We start from the raw sequence: 25,363 nt of genomic DNA, 5'->3' as shown, positions 1-25,363 counted from the left end.
ACTTCTCGTAAAATATCTTGAAGGCGAAGTCGAAGTTACGGAGACGGTTACTGTTAAAAAAGGTCCCGCAAGATCAGTTGATCAACGAGATCACATACGGAGCATTCCAATAGTTACATGTTCAGGAGGTTTAATCATTTTCGAGTAATCACTGCTTTCAGCCGTGATCCCTCAGTCAAATCCATTATAAAAGCCTTCCTTGTTCCCTGATCATCCGTCCCGTAACAATAACTCAACTTATTTCTGCATTCTACCCGTACCACAATTATTAGGTCTACATGTCTGGTCACGATGAATTTTCGACAATGTCCCTCCAATGCCCGTCGCTTTTCGAAAATATTGAGGACCTACGATGGCCTCTTATAGAGTCCGCAATCAAGTCCGACCTTCTCTCCAAACCGCTTGGTTCACATGAGGCCCTTCATTTCTTTCTCAACGAACTCAGCAATGAGACCACGCGACCTCTGATTAAACTGGCAATTATCAATGCTTTCAAAAGTCCATCGCTTCGACAAGAGATCGAGGTTAAGTGGAACCTCTCCCCCAACTATGGCTGTGCCAAACAGCGTCAGCATATGATGGACAAGGGCGCCCCCTATGATCTGGCCTCATGGTGTATCGAAAATTGTCCTCAATGTTTCAATTTACTCTTGGATCATCAAACGGTTCAACCAGCTTCATTTTGCCAAAATGGCTACAGCTTCTTTTGGCTCGCGGTCAGGAGTGGGAAAAATGACTTGATGCAACGTATTGTGTCTTTGATGGATCCCAAAGATCTTCTTCATCCTTTTTCGATGAGGGAGCCGGAGGAAGACCAATATACAATCTTTCAGGCCTCTACCTGGAATCGGAAATGGTTTCAAGTCTGCTGGGCACGGCTTAGATCATGCCAGGACAACGGTCTTACTTCACTTGGGCCGCGTGAGACGGGACATATATGTCTATTTGCCGATGTGGGTCTTGCGAACGAGTTATTGGATTCTGGCCTAGATCTGGGGAAGCCTCACCCGGAGAACGCATCCCCTGGTTGGTTGGAGATTGTGGGCCGGAAGGATCCGGAACCATTGTTGAATTGGTTCCTGAGCCGCGGCCATCAGCCACCCGAGAAACTCTTGACGTATGCCGCGACGCACAACTGCATTCATGCGGCGAGCTGGATTATGCACCATAGTGCAAGTCGCCAGGACTGGCGTGTCGCTGCACTTGTAGCGGCAGAGAGTGCAGATAGCAGGAGCTCGGACATGCTGGCAGTCATTCTACAAAGCCCAGCTGCAAGATGGAAGGAAGACCAGACCCTATCAGAGGATATTTTGATAAAAATTGTCAACGGAGTGTGTGAGAAAACTGAGGAATCTGGCGCTTTTTTCTCAGATGCCTCTCGAAAAAGGTTCGCGGAAATGGAGGATGTTGCTGTTCAAAAGATTGAAGCTCTGGGTAAAGTGGTGGGGAACGTCGAGGTGGTGGGTACGAAAGTAAAGGCGGAGAATGCTGGACTGAGTCGTCTTGTGACGGCGTTGGAGAGCATGAATTTGCACTGTTAGATTTTGTTCCTTCGTCAACAGAGTATCTGCCTACGTTACAGGAAAATCAATCTCGATTACGCCTGGTGATCTAATCGCCGATATGGGGACCTGGGCCTAAGGGTATTTCAACAATACTCCCGTCAACTCTTTCCAGTCATTCCAATCATTACATTATTCTCAGAACCAATCTCTTTCGATAGCGAGTACAATATGGGCTAGATCTTGTTGCGCGATACGTACTTTTGTCTGTCAGAACGGTGCTAGTATGCGCATGATAAGAAGCAATGAATAAGTACTATATAGATGCTGAGGCAGGTGATGATCTGCAGACAATATAAATACGAACGGCCGTACACTTATACCTTCTTCATCCCCTTTGACTTTGACAAAACTGGCCGAGTATTCTTTTGCATCCCTTCCGCAGCTTCTAGGATGGATTAATTCTCAATTTCGTTTCCCAACGAGCATTACTTCTTGCTGGTCCCCGGGTGAAGATTCAGATTCAGGTACATGATTACATTTTGCACCAATGAAATCACAAGGCTTATACACCGCTTCAGGCAGAGTCTCACACACAACCAAATCGGCCTCCTTCGACAGCGAGTGGGGATACCATTTATCTAGACGGCCTGGTACCTCCTGTGAAATATCCTTCCAAGACGGCCCGTCACCCAAAAGAGACGACTGAGAATCAAATAACATCTCAAGTAAAGCCCGGAGCTGCACATGCACATAGTGCAGATCAATGCTTCGATAGCCCCAAAGTTAGGGAGACTGCTAGTGAGGAAAAGGAAAAGCATTAGGAGTCAGGGCCATTGGTAGGTTGTCTCGCGCAACCTCTTTGCGATTGAAAATAACGACCTATTTAAAAGAGACAGGAGTCCCTCCTCAGGTGCCTAGGTTTCCATCAACACAGTCAGAAAAGCGCCACTATTCCGCCAGTTAGTCCGCTGTCCTGAAGCATCGCATAATGCAAGCCAACGCTACCCCCACCACGAGCTCTGCAATTCCCTATGCTCCTCCGTACGGGTGGCAGCCGATCTTTTCTCCCAACACTATGATGGTCTCAACTTCGAATTGCCCGCCTGTAATGGAACACCCGCCTAGGCTTGTGAATGGCAAACATCCCGCTGGAGTTATTTGTGAAGTTAATCAGAGTATGATTGGGCTGAAACTATTTGCATTTTGCACTACTTCAGACTAACTTGTACTAGATGTGGCTATCGTGGAGAAACGCTCGCCTGCCGGGACGGTTTACATCCCAATCCAACGATACCTTTCTTTCGCCTGCGCGAAGTTTCATCATCGGAAGGAATCCAATAATGAGTATACACTCGGAGACATATACCTAGCCATAATGTCCGAGCCCGGATATGTGGGGGCGAAACAATGCATTTCGCCCCTTTTCTCCCGGCTGCAGACCCAGCTGATGGATGGCACTTTTGCCTGTAGCGAACAGGGGCAATTCACGCAGCTTCTGATCTACCTACATCAACCTATCAAAATCCGCAGGCAAGGGGCCAATATTGTCTCTCCCGAGGGCCTAGACGAGCTCGAAGACGCAAGATTTGAGCATTTGATTCCCAATTATATCGAAGATCGGGGTTTTCGTGGATACTACTGGATGTACATCTCCTTGCCTGCCTTTGGTGGTTATGTACTCAACACGATGGGAACCCCCGAGCATCTCCTGCACTTGTTCAGATCGGGGTAGATGTATGAATAGAGATCGTTGAGATTGAAATTTTTTTCATCGGGCCAACCAATCAGCCAATCAGATGCTTGTACCGGAGGGAATCGGTATGCCCCTTAATGCGTAGTAATGGATGATAATCGATGGCTGTCAACAAGTGCAGATAGATAAGAAGGCGGCTGTTCCCAATGTATGTAGTTTCTCATCCCGGTCAATACAAAAAGACTATCCAGGATGCTCTCAACCGGCGCCCAGTTCGAACTCACCTTTGCCGTCCCCTCACGCTTCTCGTTTCTCCAATTGCTCCTCCTGATATGTTACGTCTCCCTCGAGTCTTCCTTGCCTGCAAGAATTGGTGATATTCGACAACTTTCTGACGTTAGCTCTCGCAATAAACACGAGTGGTATCCACAAGTCGGCACTGAGGGCTTTTCTGAGATGAAATCGAAGATATGGACAGCAACAAGCTCACAGACTCGTCGAGATTGGGAATACGTTCGTGATTATTTGTTGCAGGAGAAGCTGATACCCTTTGGAGTGTCGGCCCAGGAACTGCGAACGTATCTGTGTTACCTCCTTTGTCGCATTGAGCAAATATCCTCGGAAAGCCTTATCGCGATGTGTACCCCAAGATCCGCCCTAACAGCACCGATCACGCCTCTGGGAGAGCGGGCCAGCTTGATATTGGTCTGCGTCAGTCTCGGTGTGACGTTAACTCCAAGTGACCCAACGCCACTACGATCATTGCTCACCCACCCTGACGAGCAGCGAATAGGGAAGATGGTTTCCCAATTACAATCATCGCCCTTATTCCGGAACCAAATACAGCCACCACAATTATGGGATGCATTGGGTTCTTTACATATGCTCTTTGCCTACGAAGATGAGGAGATCCTGGACTGCAGCTCCGATTTCGATAACCCTTCAAGGCAGCCATGGACAGTGGAAATCCAACATGAAATTCGGACATGGCAATACAATTCCTTCAGGTCCAAGGGCACCACACCTTCCTCGATTCAACATCAGGCCAAAGGGCAGAAACGAAACGCTCAATCTATGTTGGCAGTCGGAGGGATTCAGATGCACCCAGTGTCCAAGCGTCGGAAGCAGCTGTCTTCCGACGGCACTGCCTAGGAACTCAAGTGCTATCATGAGCATGCCATTGAGTCAAGACGAAGACCTGAGTTGACACGCCTCTACAGATGCAGCATGTAAAGTACCCAGTGTGTGTGATCACTAGCTCTGATATCTCGCTTCCTTTCTAGAACTGCTTTTGGTAATGGACCATCAGTTGATCGAAATGTTTAAGTGCCTCTGCATACCAATCAACAAGCGGCTGGTTCCCGTCCACCAAGGTATTGTTTCTTTCGTTGTAGCACTGCTGGCGCATCTCATTCAGTGCCAGGAACGCTGTTTGGGCATAAGGTCGATTGCCCTCAGGGGCAAAGAGTGGGTCGCTGCTCAACAGTCGCAGTCCGTTAAGATTGGTGAAGCGTTGGTTGACTCGATCAATTCCAGCCAGATCGAACTGTTTCCTGCCGAGAAAGATGGCCGCATGGACCACATCCTCTAGACCGGCGTATATATTGGTCATTGGACTGCACCTGACGCGGACGGTCTGACAATGGAAATAAGAGTCATACTTTCGGTTTGAGGGATTTGGACAATACTAACCACTAGCGCCATCACGAATGCTGCATGTAGTACAGAAGTACAGTTTGTGGGCCTTCCCTGGTAGAAGGCGAACCTCTAAATGAGAGAGGCGGTCCTGCAATTTCTGCAAGAGATACGAGATCAGGTGATGGTAGGAAAGAGGTCTTAGTAAACCATATGATGAAATGAACCCATTCCCCCCAGCCGGTGGTAGTGAAGCATATCCCTTGCACCGGAATATGACGGCAAAGTACGCCACCAGAATAATGATAGAATAGTAGACCACGAAAGCCGCTGAACCCCAAAATACGATATGAGTTACCAATCATGTTTACCTTAAAAATCATTCTATGGGCCAGTGGCGACCAGTGCCAGATCGCTGGGCCGACTGGCGTGTTACTTTGTCTGGATGCCTCGTACGGCAGTGGTAGAGGAATGATGATCGCATCCTAATCAAGTAGCCTGTATGTCTGTAAAAGGAAAGTACCCGGGTACTTTCCTTTTATAGACGGTAGGCATAAAAGGAGACGGCTCGTCCACTGCAAAGCACCACATACTGTCTTGCTCAACGATGTCTCAACGCAAATTCAAATTCCAAGGGCCTGATCCGGCGTACATCCAATACCTTGAGGAGCAGGTGGAACACCTGATCAACTTGATCAGTGCACAGCCATACCCAAGTCCTGACCAGGCAAGCCTTTGCAAGCCTGTTCCCTCCAACACCGAAGGGCCAGTCGCATGTGGAATTCAGATTGTCGAATACACACCTCCGTGCATTCCCACTCCGGCGCATACGGGCGAGGAGAAGATACCGAAATGGAAGAACCAGCTAAATGTCTTCGTGGAAGGGGTTCTGGCCGCAACGCAGTTACAGAGAGCTCGACAGTTGGCAGGTATTGATACTCCAGTGCGGAACCAGATGGCTCTGAAATTAATTCTGGGACATGGCGGTGTCCCCATTTTTCCTGAAGAATCGGGGACCACCGCGCTTCCGCCGATCCTTCCCACCGAGCGCCCTGAGCTTGTCGTACAGGGGTGTCTATACGGCAAGTTCATTGCCCGGTGTGCGAAGGACCAGAAATTCACAACACGGGTGGTTGACTTTCAAAAGCTAGTATTCTGCTCCTTCTGTGTGGTCATGGTGGGTGCGGGGGTGTCCAAGAAGGCAACCAACGATATGATGAGACGGTATCTCGACGAGACGAAAGAGGATCTGACCTTGGAAAAATATCGGCATGGCGCCGTCTGGGCCAATCGATGCATGGCAGCCCTTCTGGAGAATGGATGGGGATGTGAGGCCTGGGAATTCTTCCTTCTTGGTACGTGATTGCAGTCGTTGCGAAGCCCCAGCTGACAAACTTGCATCAGAGAGTCGGGGTCCGGCACAATTTAGTCGATTTGCAGCCAACGATACGGACAGTTACAAGATCGTGGCCAACAAGCTGGGAGCGCCAGAGATGGCACACTGGGAACCTGGGTGGATCCCATACTGCCTTCCCTGTATCGTGCACTACTTGACAGGATATACAATTCCGTAAGACCCCTATGTTGGTGTGACGAGGGCTTGCTAACCGGCCCTTTTTAGACTGGCACGCATCTGCATAGCTCTAGGTTACGGACCGATCCCGTTTTCCAAGGTGCAGCTCCTCTCCGGGCCATTCACACAATCTTTGAATCCTTTATTCAGTGCGGAGGAAGCACCAGGCGTTGTGCCTATCGAACAACAAGATACGGATCTATTTCTCCTCGCTGGAATTTCTTGAAAAGCAAGCCTATTAGCATTATCTCATCCTCTTCACCACCAGGTAGTCGGCTTGGGGAAGGATGAGGACGTCTTCGGAGAGCGTAAAAAAGTATCCCACCAACAGCGTTACGACGTTACTGGCCAGATCTTTGATTTGGGGAACGCCGGTAATGACATTGATGGGAATTGCGTAGGTTGGATGGTTGACAGGGATGAGCCTGATATCCGACTCTCGATGCATCGTGTATTTCCATTCCTGATTTCGTTAACACAGCTCGCAACTTCACCCGAGTGCCCTACCGCTAAGTTCATCTCTCGCAGGAGAGGCTCCACCAATGGTTTCAAACTCTCTATTTTATATGTTCGATCGCCTTGTTCATCAACGAAGTAGTCCTTGGATGGAACGGCATGGTCACTGGCCCATGTGGCGAGTCGCTGTCGTGCCTCCTCGGCGACTTTAGTGAGGAGGAAAGGGCCTTCTACTCCCCTGATTGTGGCTGGGGAACGGTACTGTCCTATCTGCGGGCAACAACGGAACGATCAACCGCTTTGTCCTCGGATGGTAGTAAGGATAAGACATGACATACCATGGTGGCGGGGAATCCCTCTTCTTAGATTGCTCTCGCAGACAATCGACCTTGGTCTCCGGCGGGGGTGAAGGTGGGACTGATCACGGATCACGTTGTAGTCCCTCATTGGCTCGGAGCAGTCGACAATGCAGGGCACCCCACTCGTGGTCGCAGACGCTTCGCACTCAATACGGAGCAGGGCAACTAGCATCAACGGCCTAGAACCGACTTTTTGTGCCTGCCGCGCTTGTAACTTTTTTTGTCATTCTTGTCCAGTATCTATCCATTTTTCATCGTGTGGCCCGGAGCGGTGCGGGATTCCTCCACGCTGCACCCCACTAGTGGGAGTTCTTCATTTTGATGTAAAGCAAAAGAAGGCTTGATTATTCTCTCCATAAAATAGAAAGAGGCGGCCAAGTTGACTGGAGACTTTGTATAGATGGGCAGGAACTGCCGACGTTCCGGTATCGTGACGATCATCACTCAGGTGACGTGATGAAATCTTACATCAAGCCAAACGGCATACCAGTGCATACCAGTGGCGCTATATACGATGATCGTATCCGTCGCTGATGATCCGGACTTGTCGAACTATATGCATTGGTAAGACATTTATGCGAAACTATTCACATTGTTCACGGTGCAGCTGCTGTCTAGCAGGCTCGTGTAGAAAAATAGCGACGTTCGTCCTTCCCGCTCTGGGTTTGACAGAGCTTTGTTATGCCCACGGTCAAATCACAGCCGACTATCTAGGAATTGACCGACATGAAGGGGTGGGAACGAACTACTGGACCTATGATGAACAGTGAAGCCCTCAAAATAGACGATTTGAATATCGCTCTGACCAATCGAGACTTGCCTTCTTACCGGCCTCTGAGACCGCAACACGAAATATATAACTATAGTTCGCACGGTCCGTGCTCCTGTATATGTTTATCCAGGAGTCCAATATGGGCTCTTGTGAGGCATGAGGGCAGATAAAATTTTGGGATATTCTAAAATGTCTCGGAATCCCTCATCATGGCCTTGCAGCGGGAACATCATGACTTCAAACCTGCGATCAGTCAAACTAAAGGTAAGCTTCCGGCTACTCACGCTTTTCTGTTTACGCTAATTGAATAGACTATCAGAGCCTGGTTTCCTGATTCCTGCCCCGATATTATGGCAGATGTTACGGACAGAGGCTTCGGTGGTATGATCTTGGAGGCCGTCCCACTTGAAGGAGGGAATTCCACAGTACACCACAACATACTTCATCGGCCCAAGAACTCTCTCATAGTTGATCTGGCCGTGGTTGAGTGGGCAATATCTGCCGTGAAAGACCACTTTTCTTCCGTCCCATTGCCATTAAACGACGTGAGCCTGGTCTTTCTCAATGAAGATCCAAATGACCCCAGAACTCTCCTATTGCAGAAGCACTCCGTGGTACACAACAAGTACCTACAGCAGTATGCAAAACGTCTGAACGCGGGTAATGCCCCTGATGTTGTGCTTTTTTGGTATCATGCACGTCTGGATGAGATAAGCACAGTGATGATGATGGAAACTCGCAGAATGGGAACTTGATGTTAGAGGGCTTGGGTTGGAAAATCTCAACGGGCCAGGCGAAATACTCTGTCCATCAGTTTCTGCATCCTATGCATTATTAGACGGGACAAGGACCTGAGATCTCCAGAATTGGATTCTATGATGAAAGCCGAGACGTTAGCTGCGCAGAATGCCTGATTGTTTCTTTCCTAGTGAGCAACTTGCCTTATCGAATCGAGATAGGGCATTGTCCCCTGCAAAATATGAGGCAGTATCAGCTTTCAGGTGTTCGTTGATATCCATACTAAAGAAGTGAACCTAAGGATGCTAGACAGCGGTGCGGCCAAGGACGATTCGAATGAAATTGCCATGGACGAAGGAAGTTCGGCCTATTTTAGAGTCACCACCTCGTGGAATATTCAGTTCGAATATGCGGCCAGTTGTGGATTTGATTGACCATAGTGTCTTGGGTCTGGAGATAACGACCAAATTTCCTCAAGTAAATTATGATCTACACTTACTTCTACCAAGAATGTCTCCCTGCAGAACCAGCGAACAGTATTACACTCGTGTCGAGGTATCGAGGGTCTTTCGCCATTGGAAACTGATTTATTCTTCACGAAATTTCCCAATTCATCAGCCTAGGCATTATCATGTTGACAAAGACGGCCATTGATTGTCCGCGTCACTTTTAACTATTAGATTGACTTCGTCTTCCTTCTTTGCCACGAAACAGCATCCAGAAACCGGAATCCTTTGAAGTGTCGCGCCGAACCAAAGTAAACCATCCATGTTGAAGTCGTGCATTTGGCGAACTTTAATTACACTCCTTCCGATCATGGCCGTTCGGTAACTCTTCCGGGATCGAGTCATCTAACAGCCGACTGACTGCATCTCCGTCTGTTTTCAAGCTTCGTATCCGGAGGACAAACTGTAAGATCTCCTTGGAGGTTCCAGAGCGGAGCTTGGTAACCACTCTGCAAAGTGCAGGATGTGCATTGCGTTGGTGCTTCGTTGGATCGTATAGACACTGGCGTTGTTTGTTTTTGCAGCTTGTGCATGGTGTCGTTCCGGAGCACTACGCTGGGAATGTCAGACCTGCCGTCGAATACGGGGGTAGGGATTCGGTTGTCTGACCTTTGTTCTCTTTCTTCGACACTCTGTACACGCGATGGAAACGTTGCGTCTCCTCTCCTTGGCCGAGTCTGCTCCTGAATGCCGAACGGTGTGTTCAGCTTTTGCAGGCAGAAGTGTACGCAATGTATCACTCTTCGCCATCGTGGATAGGGAGGAGATTTAGGATGACTAGTTGGAGTGGATTTCAGGATCTTAGAAAATGGGGGCTTGGGTCGAAGAGAAAAGTCTAGAGGGTCGCTTGGAAATCAGGGCAACAGTCAAGGGAAAAGAATTTGCTTTCCTATCCTTGCAGCTCCGTTTGTTGGCTAGAAAAAGTTGAGCTTTAAGAATTAAATTGCCGATATTCTCATATGTGGCAAAACTAGATCAGGGAATCAATCGAGAGTTGCCGGCAATACCCTGGCGAGGCTGGCTGTACTTCTCCGGCCCTGGAGAAATGTAATATTCATTTATTGCAGCCTCCCGAGTCTCGGTAGTGCGCGCCATGTGTAATCTACGCTATACCGTGTCAGATACAAGGCTTGTCTCCACCACCAATAGATAGCTAGCACCTAGACACTACCCATTTTCCGCCAGGGCGAAGAAGGACGGCTTTTAAAGCCCGCCTTTTCCCAGGAAGTTTCAGGCCCGAACACTCGAGCGGTCGAGAACTAATCACTTTTCAACTACCAGATCGTCTGGTCTTCATCGTCATGTCTTGTTGCCCTCCTTGCCACCTGGAGGACAGGCCCTTTTCAACCAGAGATCATTTAAATGAAGCAATTTCGTCAGACGGCTCTACCATGTCAGTGTCCCAACACGAACAGGACTACGCCTTAGAAAGCTCACCGGCGCCGAGTGAGGTGGTGATGCTTACGGAACCACCGTTCATTCCTATCTCCGAAGACCAGCTGGTCAATGAAGTACAGAGAATCTATTCCGACCTGGTCAACGTGGAGAAGAGATGCGTTGAAATGGTCCAGCAGTGGCGTGAATGCAAGGTAGAATTGTCCAGCCTCCTGCACTGCCACCAAAACTTACTTGAGATGTACCTTGATTTCTTCCTCACATCCCAGCGCCTCTCTGGCGGGACGATATTGAAGAGCGTTGCAGAAAAGTATCAGATGCCTACACGTGTGTGGGGCACCGGGATCAACTCGCCCCTAGCCGCACTGAAAGCCAAACGTCCGCAATCGTTGGATTACGTGTGGACATTCATCTATATCGCCTATTCGAGTCTCACTTCTCTGTTAGAGAACGTCTCAGTATTTCGCGAGACATGGATGGACTTTCTTGGGGATCTAGCCCAATTTGGCATGGACTTCAAAGAATCGGAAATGGATTGCAAAGTCTGGGCCGGCATAGCGCGAGATTGGTACAGTCAAGTCTCGGATCAATCACCTAAAATTGGCCGAATACAATATCGTCTAGCAATGATAGCTTGGCCAGATTTTCTCAAGCAACTATTTCTCCTCATGAAGGCACTGATTACCGTGTTCCCTTTCCCTGATGCACGAGACGGGATTGAGTGGCTCTTTACTCATTTTGAGAAAAAGGTTCTTCATCAAGATGAAATTATCACAGCTTTCATTGCAACACATAGGGCATTGTTTACGCAATCCCCCCTGGTGAATTTATTACTCTCCGGAATCGTTTCTTGGCTCTGTTACAACGGGACACTCGCCTGCTACTCACTGAACAACAAGTAGTCCATATTGTGTCCTGTAATATCGCCTCGGTTCTTCAATATGGCGAGCCTGATGCCGTCATAGCCTTATCGTGGTTCAAGCGACATGGGGAAACCAACTTCAAGGAGGCACACAATGTGGCACTTGAGTTGATGTCAGGCCAGAAACGGTGCTCAATTGAAGCTGGCACCGCCATCAACCCTCAAATCGCGTACCAAGAAAGCTCTCTCGCATTCCATACACTATCCGTCCTTCTTGACCAAGTGGATAACCCAACTGTCTTTCCCAGTATTCACATATCGTTGTCATTCGTCTGGTGTCTGGCTCTTCATCCACCTGCAATGCAGCAGCTTGAACGATACATTCCCTGGATGCGAATCACGCACTACCTCAATAGCTTGGTCAAGCCTGATACAGTTATCTCAATATTTGGACGATCTTCATTCCCACTGACCGACGGATCGATAAAATACCTACCAGAAGATTTCCTCATTCGGGGCCAGTCATGGAGTCAGCTTTACCACCCAGATGACTTCTTCAATGATGCCCCTCCAGAACATGACAGACGAATTATTGAAAACCAATATACTGCCACCTTGAGACTGTACCGGTGCCTCTGGTTAGGTGGTCGCATTGCAACTGTTAGTAAGAGGATGGTTTCTTTCCCCCGCACGAGCAGAAGCGCTGATTTATCTGAAAACGCAGTTTCGTCGCTGGATAGAATTCCGAGGTTGCCAATTTTTCCCCACTCAGCTGGCAGAACAACTGGAAGTGGGTAGATAGAGGGATGAGGGTGCATGCATAGCTATACTCTGGATCTCTGCTCCTTAATATTAGCTAAAATGCGTGCAAATGCCAAAGTACCACGGCTTGGACGTCGCTCTCAACCACCAACACGTAGCGTACCTTGCCTCGGAGACGGATCGCGGTTAATATTGGCCGCATGCCGTTAACGGAGATAGTCAGCTGCACAGACAGCATGCGACTGTTGCTTATTCTACGATGAGTACCTTATTCGTTCGTGCTTCCGATCTCGAAGCTGCCTCGGTTTCAAGAGCACCTCTAAGCCGCATCCGTATGGAGCTGGCTCATCGCCGAGCTTGCCACGTAGGCGAGCACAAGGTGAAGCTCATGCCGGAGCATAGTGAAGGGATCTCTATCATCAAGGGATCTACTATCAAAGAGCTGTGCACTCCGTGTATTATGGGAAAGGATCACGCTTAATCCTTTGGCAAGGAGAAGCGGACCAAGACCAACCCGGGCAATCGGCTTCATATCGACATTTAGAGCCCTATTTCGACCACTACGATGGATGGCGGCCGATATTTTGCAGAATATACCACAATACTGCTGGGTGTTTATCCTGCGCTCCCGCGACGAGATCGCAGGGAAATTCCAAGAGGTTCAGCCCTACCTCTCCAGGCCACCCTGTAGCTTTCACAAATTATGATAGGCATAGAAGGGGAATGGAACACGAACAAGCCGGAATATATATATAGATTGCTAGTAATAATATATTATTACTCGCCCTCCCAAGTCGCCAGGAGCTTTTTCTGGAAGTCCTCTATAGCGTTCACAAAGCGGGTACGATTTAACGTAAGATGGTTAAGGTTGGTAGATCTTGATTCGAGTCGTTCCAGAACTCTGGACTGTTGATCATCCTTAGGTTATCAAACTGCTCTTGGACAGGGGTGCGGACGTCAACGCATGGGGCGGTGAGTACGGCAGCGCTCTCCAGGTCGCCTCGTCGCAAGGTCATCAAGAGGCTGTCAGACGAAATTAAGATCACCGAGGACATAGTCCTAGCGGCTGCAGCGAATGAGGGAGTTAGATATGCTTTGATGAAACTTCTTCTTGACGAAAGAGAATTTGACATCAGAATCACCCAAAGAATAATTAAGACGGCCGCGGCAAACGAGGGAAATGAGGGTGAAATAATGAAGCTCCTTCTCAGTCGAAGTAGGAGGGAAAATCTCACGGCGACGGGGTAGCTGTAAAGTTGTTCCGGGCTCAATAGGGAAGACGATCCGTCCGTAAAGAGGATAGCTCGCTGGCGCGGTCTAACCTAAAAGAGAAGGACAGCCATTGTAGCCAAGTAAACCAACTTTATCTCGCCGTTGGCCAATCAAAGTGCGTCATTCTGCCAAAGTGTAAATTTTGCTAGTATATTGCTCCGCTTCGCTCCGCCACACGTATTGATACTTTTTGAAGACGATTCTAAACACCGCGTAGCATACTGTACTTGTTTAAATCGGTCTGTGCACAAAATACAGCTTGGGATTTACAGGTTCTACTAGGGATTCCGTTCCAATTTGAATAACACAATTTCATATTCATAGGAGGCCTGCTCCTATATAAACGCATAAATAGGGAAAATCAAAGCTTGAATTCCAAAGTAACTAGCTCACTTGAGCGGCAACAGCTTGGCAAAGGGGAAATCATAGCAAGCCATCAGCTCAAGATCGTATTCAAATTGTGCGCTCACGACCATGCGACCTTCGACGTTCTTCGGGGGATTTCGATCTTCCCACCTTTAGTCGCTGGATCTCTCTTTCTAGTTTCTTAATCAATGCGTCATCTTTTTCAGTCTTCGACTTTGCCTTGCCTGTGCGCCTCATTGGACGGCGATCGGGCTCACTGCGGTGTCTCGTGTACCGGCTGTTGTGTGGCTGCGCGGCTGCATCGCTTTCAGAGTCACTGTCTTCACTAGAATCATAGCGGAAGTGATTTCTAGTCTTCGCCCTGACTGACCTTGAGTAACGTGCAGGCTCGCTTCGATATCTTCTACCATGACTGACTCCTATATCGCTGTCTTCATCATCGTAGTGGTCATCGACGAGATCCTCCAGCCCGTGCCGCTCGCGGTAAGCCGTCTCGAGTTCTTCGGCTTTCTGATATATCACTCGATCGCCGTCTAGTGCCGAGCCAGTGGAAATACGACGAATGAATGAACGTCCTTCTAATGTTATCACACCATCTCTCCATTTCACCAGTGCGCGCGTGTGTGGATAGGATGCGCCCTTTGCAGGCTGCAGTAGATTGAGAGGATTGAGGCCCTCTTCATCATCATCTTCGATCTTCCAACCAACTCCAAGGATGTTCTCCACATCTTTGCGTTTGTATTTCCAGAATTCCTCTGGGAGACCGTTTTTAGTCCCGGTTATTTTGACGTTGCCACGTGTTTTTGTAGTCAGGACACGTTCGACTGTGTGAGGACTGTAGCTCTCGTGAGACCCCGCCCGAATACGATAAATCGGGGTCGTCCGGTCTCCATATCGCACAAAAATTTGAGAACCGGTACCTTTTGGCCACCAGTATAAGACTTTGGCAGATGTTAGTCGGCGTTGCTGCTTCATAGTTCTCGCTTCCAAGGCATCAAGCCCGGTCTGATCGTTGTCATCGGAATCAATATCGGAGCCGACACTGAGTCTTTCGCTCGTTGCGGGCTGATCGGTCAGAGCGGATTGACCATCGTCGCTAGTAGACTCAGAATCATTTTCAGCTCTGGGATTCGATACCCCAATCATTTGCTCTGCCCATTCCTGGCTAATATTCCAGGTTCGTGGAAGATGATGCCTTTTGTTGAAAAGCTTTAGAAGATCGCGAGTCTGATTGAAGGCAGACCAAAATTCATCCGAGGAATGATCTGCGACCGCTTTGTTTGCTGCTTGCTGCCAAGTCTGGCATAGGCCATTATAACCAGTCGCGGGAATAGTACCAACATCAATATCTGTGACATCATTCCGCTCATTGGCACCTCGGATAAGTTGATTGAGCCTGTGGAAGAACGCTTCGCAGTTTTCGTAGGCAGGCTCTTGGGCCGTGAAAAATTCCTCCACCATTCTCTCTGACTCTTTCGATGTTTCGCGTCGAATGACATCCTTCACCCAAGAGCTCAGAGGATCTGGCTGCTGCTCAGTTGGTCTGTCTTGATCGGAAGCATCATTCGATTCCAGATCTGTTCGGTCATCTGAATCGTAGTCGCTTGCATTTGGTGCAAAGTCTCCTTCTCGAGTTGGGCTCCTAGCAAACCTAGTCCTTACATCGGCTTTTTTGCCTATTTTATTTCGACTAGATTCTGCTGTGAATGTTCATAGTTAGAAGTGGAATTGAACGAGGCAAATATGCACGTACCTTCGGGATCCGTTCTCTGCTTCGGTATGGCCCTTTCAGAATCAACGTTATTCTCTCTGTCGGAAACAGGTGTTTGGATATCGCGTGCGCTCTTGTTGGCCTTTTGGGCCTTCTTATTTCTTTTCTTCGGCATATTCGAATTAAAATCTTAGGGAAATGTAAAGATCACAGAAGTTGTGTGGTGCAAGAGAACTCGTTATATATTTTTACTACAAATGAACAAAATGCTACGCTTATGGCTGCTGTACACGGCAACTGGAGTTGCAAACCACGAAGAGTGTTACAGAACCCAAATGGTACTACGGGACTGAAAGGGTGTCGCAGGACCAAAAGCATGTCGCAGGACCAAAAGCGTGTCGCAGAATTAAAGGCTGTCGGATACGAAAACATGTGGGACAATAATTCAACGCTACCCCATGATGAAACTTGTTGAATTCAATGAGTGAGGAAATGTATATCGCGGTGATTAATTCATACCGTTGATATGCTAGGAAGCTCTGGGAAAATGTATCTTATTCTTATACTACCTCGGCATGTACTCCTGCTGCGGACTGGACACAGTATCTCCACTGCTTTGAGTAGTAGGCCACGTAGCTACTTCTGACGCAGTAGGGGTATCGCCTTGTAAAAATGCCATCATCTGGCCCAGCATACTAGAGCACTGGAGACACTTCGACTGATACCATTCACAGAGGGACATCCAATTCACTATATCCTGCTCGTGACGGTGGATAGCCATTTGGGTTTCTTCTATTATAGATCGTTGAGAACTAATCTCATCTTTTGCTTCTATCGTAGCCTGTTCGTTTCGATGTGCTGTTTCCTCGGCTCGTCTTAATTTTTCAGTGAGACTGAGGTTCTCAGCTTCTAGTTTGGAGATGAGATCGAGGTCTTCCTGCTTTTTCACGATCTGTGATGTTCAGTGATTCCGACTTGCAATTCAAATAGTGATCAACTACCTTCTCCGGTCGGACCGCATGGAAGGTCTGGCCTGCGCTCCTGTGAAGCAGCATGTAAGCCCCAACTGAGTGTTTACTCAGATGCTTCTGGAATAATGGTTCAAGAGCCGGATCATCTATCTGCCATTTGTACGGCATGTCTTCTTCTGGTTTTAATCGCACATCAGATGGTTGCACTTCGATACCAAGCGTCTCCCCTAGCTTAGATATTAGCGAATAATCGAAACGGATTTGGGTGAATGGCAAATAACAAATATGCTGAGAAAGACGATTCCTGCAAGTAGCCCTCCAAGAAGCCCGCTTCTTATTCCCCAACGATGTAAGTTGTCCGTCCATGATGTTTGTAAGTGCGGGTTGAACTAGGGTTGCAAGCTATATATAATAATGGAAACCAGCCCATCGGCCGTTTTAGGTCTAGCAGGCCTTACCAGTGTCAGCCTGAACATCCTTGTTATGCTGTATAAAACACTAGTACAGTTACTTTTTGAGGGATATGATGAGAACTCGCTTTAAGACGATTGACATTACCACAAAATTTAAGACAGATCCCATTCAGGCTGGCTATATAATCTACATTCAATTTGGTGTAATTACTAGCTTTTCAACCTTGACAGTATTTCCGGTCTCAGTAACAACTTCCCAGAATGTTCTTGCGCAACTCGACGAGCGGGGGCCCGGCCTGAACCTTTCATAAAAAAGACTTATTCTATGGAACTCCACGTGCTGCACAGCTCCATCATGAGCCTCCAGGAGCCGAATTAACTTAGAGCCCAGGAGCCAACAATCTGTGACTTCAAATCTCTGCAGGCACGGTAAAGGGACAGCAGACATCAAGTCCAACAATCCAGGGCTATTCACTAACTTGAAGTTCCTAACGAAAGCCAGTCCTTGCTCTGCAATCTGTAGGATATTTGAGGATTCGTGAGCTGATCTGAAAGGCATCCCATCTATCTCCAAAGACTCAATAGCCAGCCCATTCCACTTCGCTGCTATCATACCTCTCAGCATTGCTTCAAAATGAATCGCAAATGAGTTCCAGCTGTCAATAAATAACCGGTTCGAAAACCATAACAGTTGGTTATCTTGCTCTCCGGTAAAAGACAACTTAATAGTCTTCAGCTCCAAGAGGCGGGGAAGACTTTCCGTAAATGCACGAATATCCTTCCTTTCTTCCATAATAGCCTGCTGGTCGATGATAAGGTTCCCGAAATAAGCATAGATAGCTTTATAAGCGAAGCTGTTGCCTCTGAGGTTCCAGCAAAAGTCTGTGTAGTCTTTTGCATACTCTTGTGGAGTATATATGCAAGAGGTGAAATAGTCCCAATTCTGGATTTCTGGTGGATGTAAGCATAATATATTCAGTCCGCACATGTGTGACATACCTGGATCAAATAGCTCCGAGGCATCATAATGAAGAATCTTCACATATGCTGCTAGAGGAGACCTTGATAATTCCTCTAGCATAGTGAAGTCAAACTCCGAAAATGTGATCTTGATCGTACTGAACATGTCGGGTTCGCTCACTGCTCTGCATTTTCTACTTGCCAGAGAGAACGATCTGAGTGTGCATCCGCTCAACTTAGATGTAATGAGTTCTAGGATTTCAAACGGGAGGTCTGTTAGCTTCGCCATTTCGTTTGAGGGTTGTCTAGCTGAATTTTGCTTCTTGTAAAAATTTGAAAATAAAGAGTTTAGTTCTTGTACAGTACAATAGCTGCCGTTATATTATCAGGCCTGCCTACACGAAAATACGGGGCAATGATGTTGGCCCACCCATGTATTACGTTCCTGCTCTGCGACAATGTCTCAGAATCCTAGACTAAACTAGTCACTACAAGGGTCTAGTGATATACATAACAAGCCAGTTTTATTGGAACCCACCGCACATTTCCATTCCGTGCCACCTGTATTCACTCAAAGCTACCGTTTGTGAAGTTCATCCTACTCAACACTGTGAAGGTGAGCTTAAGAGAATGTGGAGATTGGTTGTGGGAATCTAATAGCATTCAGATGAAGGGAAGGGTGTTCTGGTCATGTGCATCATGCACGGTTTCCGGAAACCAAAAGTTAGATATCAAATTTGTCACCTATGACCCAGGATCCTCTTTCACAATCATGTGGTCTCACATTCTTCCTGCCAAGCGACGCATCAACGTATACACACTCTGTCAATCCTGTTTGGCGGGTATGGGATGCAAATTGTTCGAAGAAGAGATGAATATGATTCTCAAAATGAAGGATCTGCAGGTGTTCCTTGAAAGGAATGTCGCGTGGACCAAGAAAGAATGGAACTTTTGGGTCCATAATCGCGAGTTCCAGGAAATCCACAAGGCAGTGAGAGATGGTCAGGGCATATTTATTCATCTCTCTGGTGGTGCCGCATTATCACCCACAAATTACTGAGGAAATAGGAGATCAGGGGAAGAGACTGAGCCGAGGGATAGCAGTATTGTATGGGGGATACGGTGTTATTAGAGCAATTGGCCCTGATTAGTCCTTGCTTAAGTACTCATTTTCATTTTTATTGAATGCACAAACAATGCTTTGTATATACAGTACTATAAAATGACCAGAGTAAGTTTAAGGAAAAAACAATAGTATTTGAATTCTATACATAGCAAAAACGCATTTTCATATAATAGAAATAAGACCCAAGAAGTAAGGCTGTCACTTTGATCCAGGAACGTACTCGCGACAATGGCTATAGAAAACGAAATGGCACAATTTCCCAATCCAAAAAGGCAAGCGATAGGATATAGCCCATAGAAAATAAGACCATTGAAGCTGAGATGTCATATAATGCCTGAGTCATACTACTTATAGCTGTTCCCTTATTTTCGGTTGGCTCCTGGATAGCCGTAGCTTGGGAAATTGATGATGCATCGGTGGTTATTTTGGTTGCTATCACACTTGGTAAAGATGAAGGAGCAAATATAGCTTCTTCAGTCGTTGAAATGATTGGTATATTCATCCAGTTCAGGTCTTTTGGTGCTAATGTGGCCTGCACAGAGATCGTTTGCCTTGCATGGCAGGACGCATAGGTTGTTCCAGTAACGTGGCAAGATAGAGATGCGGTACTATATTTATTTCCATTAGAAGGTATTTGTAAATTAATGAAGCGTCACTCACTTGTTTAAATTATTGGCCTGCCTTATCTCGGCGAAGGTTGGACCAGCGATGACGGTGATGCCATCCCCAAGGATCCCACAGTCCGATGCTCTAATGGTCTTTGGGCAGACCACAATATAAGTTGTGACATTTAGATCCTTCATGGAGTCAGTATAATATGAATCATATACATAATTTCAATCAAGACGAGTAATGTGTACTGTATACAGTACCTTCTTCTTGACACTTGCTTCTAGTGAACGCCCCTGAAAACCTGGCAGTAATAGATTCACCATTTGAGCAGCACAAATTGTCGCCAAACAAAACCAACCAGCTAGAAGCATCGTGTCCAGTAGTGTCTAGGTATTTCTTGTTTGGTAAAGCAGCATTAGAGAAACAGAGGCCAGAACTTTGTACGTGTTTTGAAGAGACGTACAGCCGAATAAAGAGGAGCTGAATAAGGCGACGTCGCAGGTAACTCATCACATGTGATCACTCTCTGATAACCAAAAAAAATTCTGTGACGTAAAACCATACTTTAATTATTTCAGGTGCGACACTGTTTTGATGCTGCGATACTGTTTTGATGCTGCGACACTGTTTTGATGCTGCGACACTGTTTTGGTGTTGCGAAAATCCGGCGGCTTGAATGGTGATCCCCCGGCTGCTAGCCCATGACCCATACCTTTACGTCTCGGATCTTTTGAAAATATGGCCCGGAATAGCACACAATATTATGATGGCGGCATATGGGCAAGAAAGCAAGTTAGACATTACAAAAGATTGTATTGTAACGGAAGCTAATGTACAGTATCAACAACAGACCAATGTCTCCGGCCAAGTTGTATAGAGCCGCCCGTTATTGCCTTCCATGTTGGAAGTCAAAGAGATGCTCTTTCAAACCCTAGTCACAATGACAAGCTAAACCTTATATAGCCACCTCGGTATGTAAAAACTTGTTCCAGGTTGTATTGTAACAAGGACGAAAACATAGACTTGAACATTCATGTACTGTTACATAGCCAAAAATAACCACCCAACCCACCGTGGCGTCGTTCGTTCACTCCCCCAACCCAGCAACTGCAGTTACTTAAACGAGTTACACAGTGGCAATAAAAAATGGATGCTTGGCGGAGTTAAATGGTTGTTCATATGATACAATACAGTCATTCTCGAAATCGCCTTGACCAGTACACATTGAGACTTTCTTTCTCGGCCCCACCGCCAAGGCCTTAGCGTAGATCATTTATTGCACGGCTCTCAGGGCGCAGTAAAAGTCGCCGCGTATGTTATATTACCTTGTGACGTAAAATTACACCATGCGTACGGAAAGAAAACTTACGGAATCCCGTAGAAACCGATGGTGGATCTCTGGAGATCATGTGGATGAAGGCTCGCTGGCACTAAGTCTTGATGATCTGCTGGGGTGACCACTAGACCCCTTCCTAGCTTACACGAAATGGGTTCTCTTCACGTACACAATTGCGACCGTTATTCAGGATGGAACCTATCCTATGCCATTTTCGAATACGATAGTGGGTCAGGTCAAGAGATAAACATGCTCTGCAAGGGGACCGGCTTTTTGCCTTACGTAGAGACATTTTGTGAACCCGATAGGAAGAATGCGTCAAGTCAAAGTAACAATATTCTACTGTACATGGAGGCTACTGCGCTACTATCAATCTGCGATGCCTAGCCCATTTAACCTCTCTTTGAGCCGCTGAGTCCTTTTGTGATGTGGACCGAGGGTCTTCTCGTAGCCTGTAAGTGCTCGTTGGTACATCTCCTCCGCCTCTAGCAGCCTCCCCTGATTAGAATAGAGTCTCCCAAGGTTGTTGAGTGTACGAAGTGTGGATGTATGATCTGGACCGAGGGCCTTCTCATAGCCTGCTAGTGCTCGATCGTACATCTCTTCTGCCTCTTGCAACTTCCCCAATTTCTTGTAAAGACTCCCAAGGTTGTGAACCGTATCAAGAGTGGACGCATGATCTGGACCAAGGACATTTTCCGTTCCTGCGAGTGCTCGATCGTACATCTCTTCAGCCTCTTGTAGTTTCCCTTGGTCAAAGTAGACCAGGCCAATGTTGTTAGTTGTGGTGAGAGTGAACGGGTGGTCTGGACCGAGGGCCTTCTCGTAGCCTGCTAGTGCTCGCTGATACATCTCTTCTGCCTCTTGCAACTTCCCCAATTTCTTGTAAAGACTCCCAAAATTGTGAACCGTATCAAGAGTGGACGTATGATCTGGACCGAGGACTTTTTCCGTTCCTGCGAGTGCTCGATCGTACATCTCTTCAGCCTCTTGTAGTTTCCCCTGGTCAAAGTAGACAACGCCAAGGTTGTTTATTGTAGTGAGAGTGGACGGGTGGTCTGGACCGAGGGCCTTTTCCATCCCCGCCAGTGCATGCTGGTACATCTCTTTTGCTTCTTGCAGTTTCCCCTGATCAGAGTAGAAATTCCCAAGGTTATTGACAGTCTCAAGAGTGAGCGTATGATCTGGACCCAGGGCCTTCTCATAGCCTGTCAGTGCTCGCTGGTACATCTCCTCTGCCTCTCCTAGCTTCCACTGATCAGAGTAGACAAGTCCAAGGTTATTGGCAGTACTGAGAGAGGGCGGATATGTTTCATGATGCGGACCTAAGGCTTTCTCGTAGCCTGCTAGTGCTTGCTTGTACATTTCCTCTGCCACCTTCAGCTTCCCCTGATCATAGTAGAGACTTCCAAGGTTGTTGACAGTTTCAAGAGTGGAGGTATGATTAAGACCCAGGGCCTTTTCTTTGCCTGCCAGTGCTCGCTGATACATCACCTCTGCCATCTTCAGCTTTCCCTGAAATTTGTAGAGATTCCCAAGGTTATTGACAGTATCGAGAGTGGACGTATGATCTGAACCGAGGGCCTTCTCACAGCCTGCCAATGCTCGCTGGTATATCTCTTCTGCCTCTCGTAGCTTCCCCTGATCTCTGTAGAGATTGCCCAAACCACCAAATGCTTCCCATACCGCAAAATCAATGTTATCACCTGACCAAACCCTATGGCGTACATGATTCGCGTGTGGAATAAGCCGTTGTTGAAGCGTAGAATAATTTCTGTCACTAGAACTGGGGACGGTGTATCCAACAGATATCAGTGCGAGTTCATTGAGCTGGCTTAAGTCGACAACCGTGTCTGTGCTGGCAACGTGAATGCACCAGTCTTGTACCACTGGGTGCATAGCATAGCCTCCGTCTTGTTCCTTGATCTCAAGAAGAGAGAACTCGATGAGAGACCTTACAGCAACTTTGAAGGCCAGTCCGCTTGATATGGTTCGTTCAAGCCACACAGGAATGCTTGAGCTATGGCGGCTGCTTTGTATCAATTCATACCAGATATCCCGATTGTCGAAATGAGCAAGGAAAAGGAGGAGCTCCGCTGCGTCCGGATCTTGCTTCCGGATCTCATGATATGAGATCATCCATGTTTGTAGCATGTTACCTTGTTGGTAATGGCGCTCAGAATTTGACTGCAGCTGTAGATCGGACCAAGACTCTTGGTAGAACTGCAGGTACTCGGCAATGCTGGTTCCAGTTGCACGCATAAACGCCCCGACGATGACGATTGCCAATGGAAGTCCATCTAGACGGCTCGCAAGAGCAACGGTATCTATATATATTAGTATCATAAATTAAATTCCAGCATTGAGTCCCTCAATACCTGGATTGCTCTCAAGCTCCTTAGCTGTATTCCTCATTGACAGACGGCTGCTTTGTAAGAGCAGTTGAATCGCATTCTTCAAGTCAAGCCTATGGATAGGAAATGACTTTCCCAGCTCTGTCAGCCCTTGTAACCGAGATGTAATGAGAATAGAGCCATGGTCGGCTCCAGGGAAGAATTCAGCAATATCATATGCATCACTAGTGGGGCTATCGGAATGGGAGTGTTGGTCGATGTTGTCAAAAATGATTAGCCAGCGTGAGTTTGCCTTTTCTGCTAGCCACTTCAACATATATCTAGCTCGATGCTCCACCTCCTCGTCATTCAATGCCCCGTCAGTATATGACTGCCCTGGCAATCGGGGCAAGATAGAGCTCAATGATTGTAATAGCGTGCCTCGGTCCTTACCACTCAGCCAGAAAACGGCACTGAAATCATCTTTATGGTCCCGTGAGAAACGAATTGCTAGCTGTGTCTTTCCCATCCCTCCAAGCCCATGAATAACTGCAACCTTTCGTGACTTGGGATCCGTGGGCTGTAGATACTGCCATAGTTGGTCTAGCTCGCATTGCCGTCCCACGAAATTTTCAATTACTGGCACAGCCGTTAGGTCTAATGGAATGTCGAAGCGGTGAGCTATATATGTGAAGCAATATTTAGCGATGGATCCGAATTACTTAAGGAATATTATTGACGTCCTCTCACCAGAGTATGCGAGTGTGTCTCGCGCGGTTGGTGTGCTGATGATCTGATCGATTGCAACCACCAAGAGAAGCTCTTTTGCATAGGCCGCCGCTACCGCGGCCGCATACCCTTGCCATTCTTTATTCTTGTGTGAGTCGGCGTAGTCGCAGATGCCCCGGATGACTAGACACGGAAAGTCGTTCATCAGTCCCGCCGCTTCCATCTCCACACAATATATACCCAAGTCCCGAGCCAGCTGATCTCGTCGCCTGCCATTCTTCATAACCTGATTTGCCGATCCGATGAGTCCGTAGTGAATTATGGGTTCTTGGTGTTCTCGTGGGGTTCGTGAAACGAATTTAGATCGATCGCAATCTATACACGTGTCGGATGCGACATGATCATATTCTGCTTGGAATAGACAGTCCTCTTGCGTGGGTCGCATGAACTTGGTAGCTTTGTGGGGCGCTATTTTGGATTGCAGGTTGGAAACAAATTCAACGATCCGGCTATCTTCCGTGAGGTGATGTGCTTGGAGAGTCGCGAGAGCGGTCAACAGAACCTTGGGAGGTCGATTAAGCATACCTGTGCGTTTGAACCTGCCGCCGCTAAGCGCTTTGCCGAAATCGTATTGGATAACGCCTCCAGAAGTGCCCGTCGGCTGGCTCACTACAATATCCCCGAGTCGAATGTCTGCATTGCTGCTTGGTACTCCGCCGCCGATACCAACTATAAGACCGAAGCGGATGGCATGAAAGCTAGACAGCATCTGCATCCCAACCGTTGCGGCTGATGTAGTGCCGTATGCGCCAGTTGGTAAGCTAGCAATAACGATATTGCGTTCCCCGATGCTTCCAAGAATGTATGTATTTTGGTCCATCGGCAGGCGAGGCAAAGGCGGGTGTATTTTGTCCAACATCAGCTTCGCAGCTGCGGTCTCCACCGGCAAGGCACATATCCATCCGACCGTATAATCGTCGTAGGATCGGTTCCTGGCATCCATAATGGATAGACTCCAATACGATCAGATTGGGCGTTGTAATTTCTGACCTGTCAATTATGGATACATGAGAGAGAAAATAATATTGTAAAGCGGAGCTCGTGGGAAACGATGTCAGGAGATTGTCAGAAGAAGGCGGGGTTGAGCTGAGGCTACCAACCCGAGTTGCCAGGTATGTGCACGTGCCCTTGGCATTATAGTATGGAAGAACCAAGAGTGTCTGTGGCTTCCGTCCGCCCACGCGTGGCACTGTGCTGCTGGCATTTAACTTCAAGATG

The 25,363-nt window shown here is 47.5% G+C and overlaps 11 protein-coding genes across 11 annotated transcripts; 5 read left to right on the top strand and 6 right to left on the bottom strand.

Moving 5' to 3' along the window:
- Window positions 1-305: 305 nt before the first annotated feature.
- On the top strand, window positions 306-1,541 carry N7458_002597 (uncharacterized protein; the record flags this gene model as incomplete). The annotated part of the gene is made up of 1 exon (XM_056905980.1): window positions 306-1,541. One exon carries the CDS (start codon window positions 306-308, stop codon window positions 1,539-1,541), a length of 1,236 nt encoding a protein of 411 aa, XP_056770087.1.
- A 952-nt stretch (window positions 1,542-2,493) lies between these two features.
- N7458_002596 (uncharacterized protein) lies at window positions 2,494-3,237 on the top strand (the record flags this gene model as incomplete). Its single annotated transcript, XM_056905979.1, has 2 exons — window positions 2,494-2,680; window positions 2,738-3,237. 2 exons carry the CDS (start codon window positions 2,494-2,496, stop codon window positions 3,235-3,237), a joined length of 687 nt encoding a protein of 228 aa, XP_056770086.1.
- Window positions 3,238-3,450: 213 nt separating this feature from the next.
- On the top strand, window positions 3,451-4,350 carry N7458_002595 (uncharacterized protein; the record flags this gene model as incomplete). The annotated part of the gene is made up of 1 exon (XM_056905978.1): window positions 3,451-4,350. One exon carries the CDS (start codon window positions 3,451-3,453, stop codon window positions 4,348-4,350), a length of 900 nt encoding a protein of 299 aa, XP_056770085.1.
- Window positions 4,351-4,477: 127 nt separating this feature from the next.
- Window positions 4,478-4,810, bottom strand: N7458_002594 (uncharacterized protein; the record flags this gene model as incomplete). The annotated part of the gene is made up of 1 exon (XM_056905977.1): window positions 4,478-4,810. One exon carries the CDS (start codon window positions 4,808-4,810, stop codon window positions 4,478-4,480), a length of 333 nt encoding a protein of 110 aa, XP_056770084.1.
- Window positions 4,811-5,440: 630 nt separating this feature from the next.
- On the top strand, window positions 5,441-6,632 carry N7458_002593 (uncharacterized protein; the record flags this gene model as incomplete). Its single annotated transcript, XM_056905976.1, has 3 exons — window positions 5,441-6,188; window positions 6,238-6,403; window positions 6,455-6,632. The coding sequence occupies 3 exons, from the start codon at window positions 5,441-5,443 to the stop codon at window positions 6,630-6,632; spliced, it is 1,092 nt and encodes a 363-aa protein (XP_056770083.1).
- An 18-nt stretch (window positions 6,633-6,650) lies between these two features.
- N7458_002592 (uncharacterized protein) lies at window positions 6,651-7,393 on the bottom strand (the record flags this gene model as incomplete). Its single annotated transcript, XM_056905975.1, has 3 exons — window positions 6,651-6,869; window positions 6,914-7,128; window positions 7,201-7,393. 3 exons carry the CDS (start codon window positions 7,391-7,393, stop codon window positions 6,651-6,653), a joined length of 627 nt encoding a protein of 208 aa, XP_056770082.1.
- A 2,133-nt stretch (window positions 7,394-9,526) lies between these two features.
- Window positions 9,527-9,987, bottom strand: N7458_002591 (uncharacterized protein; the record flags this gene model as incomplete). The annotated part of the gene is made up of 2 exons (XM_056905974.1): window positions 9,527-9,787; window positions 9,808-9,987. 2 exons carry the CDS (start codon window positions 9,985-9,987, stop codon window positions 9,527-9,529), a joined length of 441 nt encoding a protein of 146 aa, XP_056770081.1.
- A 641-nt stretch (window positions 9,988-10,628) lies between these two features.
- On the top strand, window positions 10,629-13,296 carry N7458_002590 (uncharacterized protein; the record flags this gene model as incomplete). The annotated part of the gene is made up of 3 exons (XM_056905973.1): window positions 10,629-11,381; window positions 11,429-12,154; window positions 13,180-13,296. 3 exons carry the CDS (start codon window positions 10,629-10,631, stop codon window positions 13,294-13,296), a joined length of 1,596 nt encoding a protein of 531 aa, XP_056770080.1.
- A 685-nt stretch (window positions 13,297-13,981) lies between these two features.
- On the bottom strand, window positions 13,982-15,780 carry N7458_002589 (uncharacterized protein; the record flags this gene model as incomplete). Its single annotated transcript, XM_056905972.1, has 2 exons — window positions 13,982-15,594; window positions 15,648-15,780. 2 exons carry the CDS (start codon window positions 15,778-15,780, stop codon window positions 13,982-13,984), a joined length of 1,746 nt encoding a protein of 581 aa, XP_056770079.1.
- Window positions 15,781-19,421: 3,641 nt separating this feature from the next.
- On the bottom strand, window positions 19,422-19,878 carry N7458_002588 (uncharacterized protein; the record flags this gene model as incomplete). Its single annotated transcript, XM_056905971.1, has 2 exons — window positions 19,422-19,683; window positions 19,736-19,878. Coding segments are annotated over 2 exons (405 nt in total), but the record flags the coding sequence as incomplete, so codon positions are not given.
- Window positions 19,879-21,392: 1,514 nt separating this feature from the next.
- On the bottom strand, window positions 21,393-22,526 carry N7458_002587 (uncharacterized protein; the record flags this gene model as incomplete). Its single annotated transcript, XM_056905970.1, has 1 exon — window positions 21,393-22,526. One exon carries the CDS (start codon window positions 22,524-22,526, stop codon window positions 21,393-21,395), a length of 1,134 nt encoding a protein of 377 aa, XP_056770077.1.
- Between the last annotated feature and the right edge of the window lie 2,837 nt (window positions 22,527-25,363).

This window comes from Penicillium daleae (assembly GCF_028827525.1).
Source record: "Penicillium daleae strain IBT 16125 chromosome Unknown utg000002l_segment0_segment0, whole genome shotgun sequence".
Lineage (NCBI taxonomy): Eukaryota > Fungi > Ascomycota > Eurotiomycetes > Eurotiales > Aspergillaceae > Penicillium > Penicillium daleae.
The sequence above is the reverse complement of the archived record's forward strand: the minus strand, read 5'-3'. Positions and strand labels throughout refer to the sequence as shown.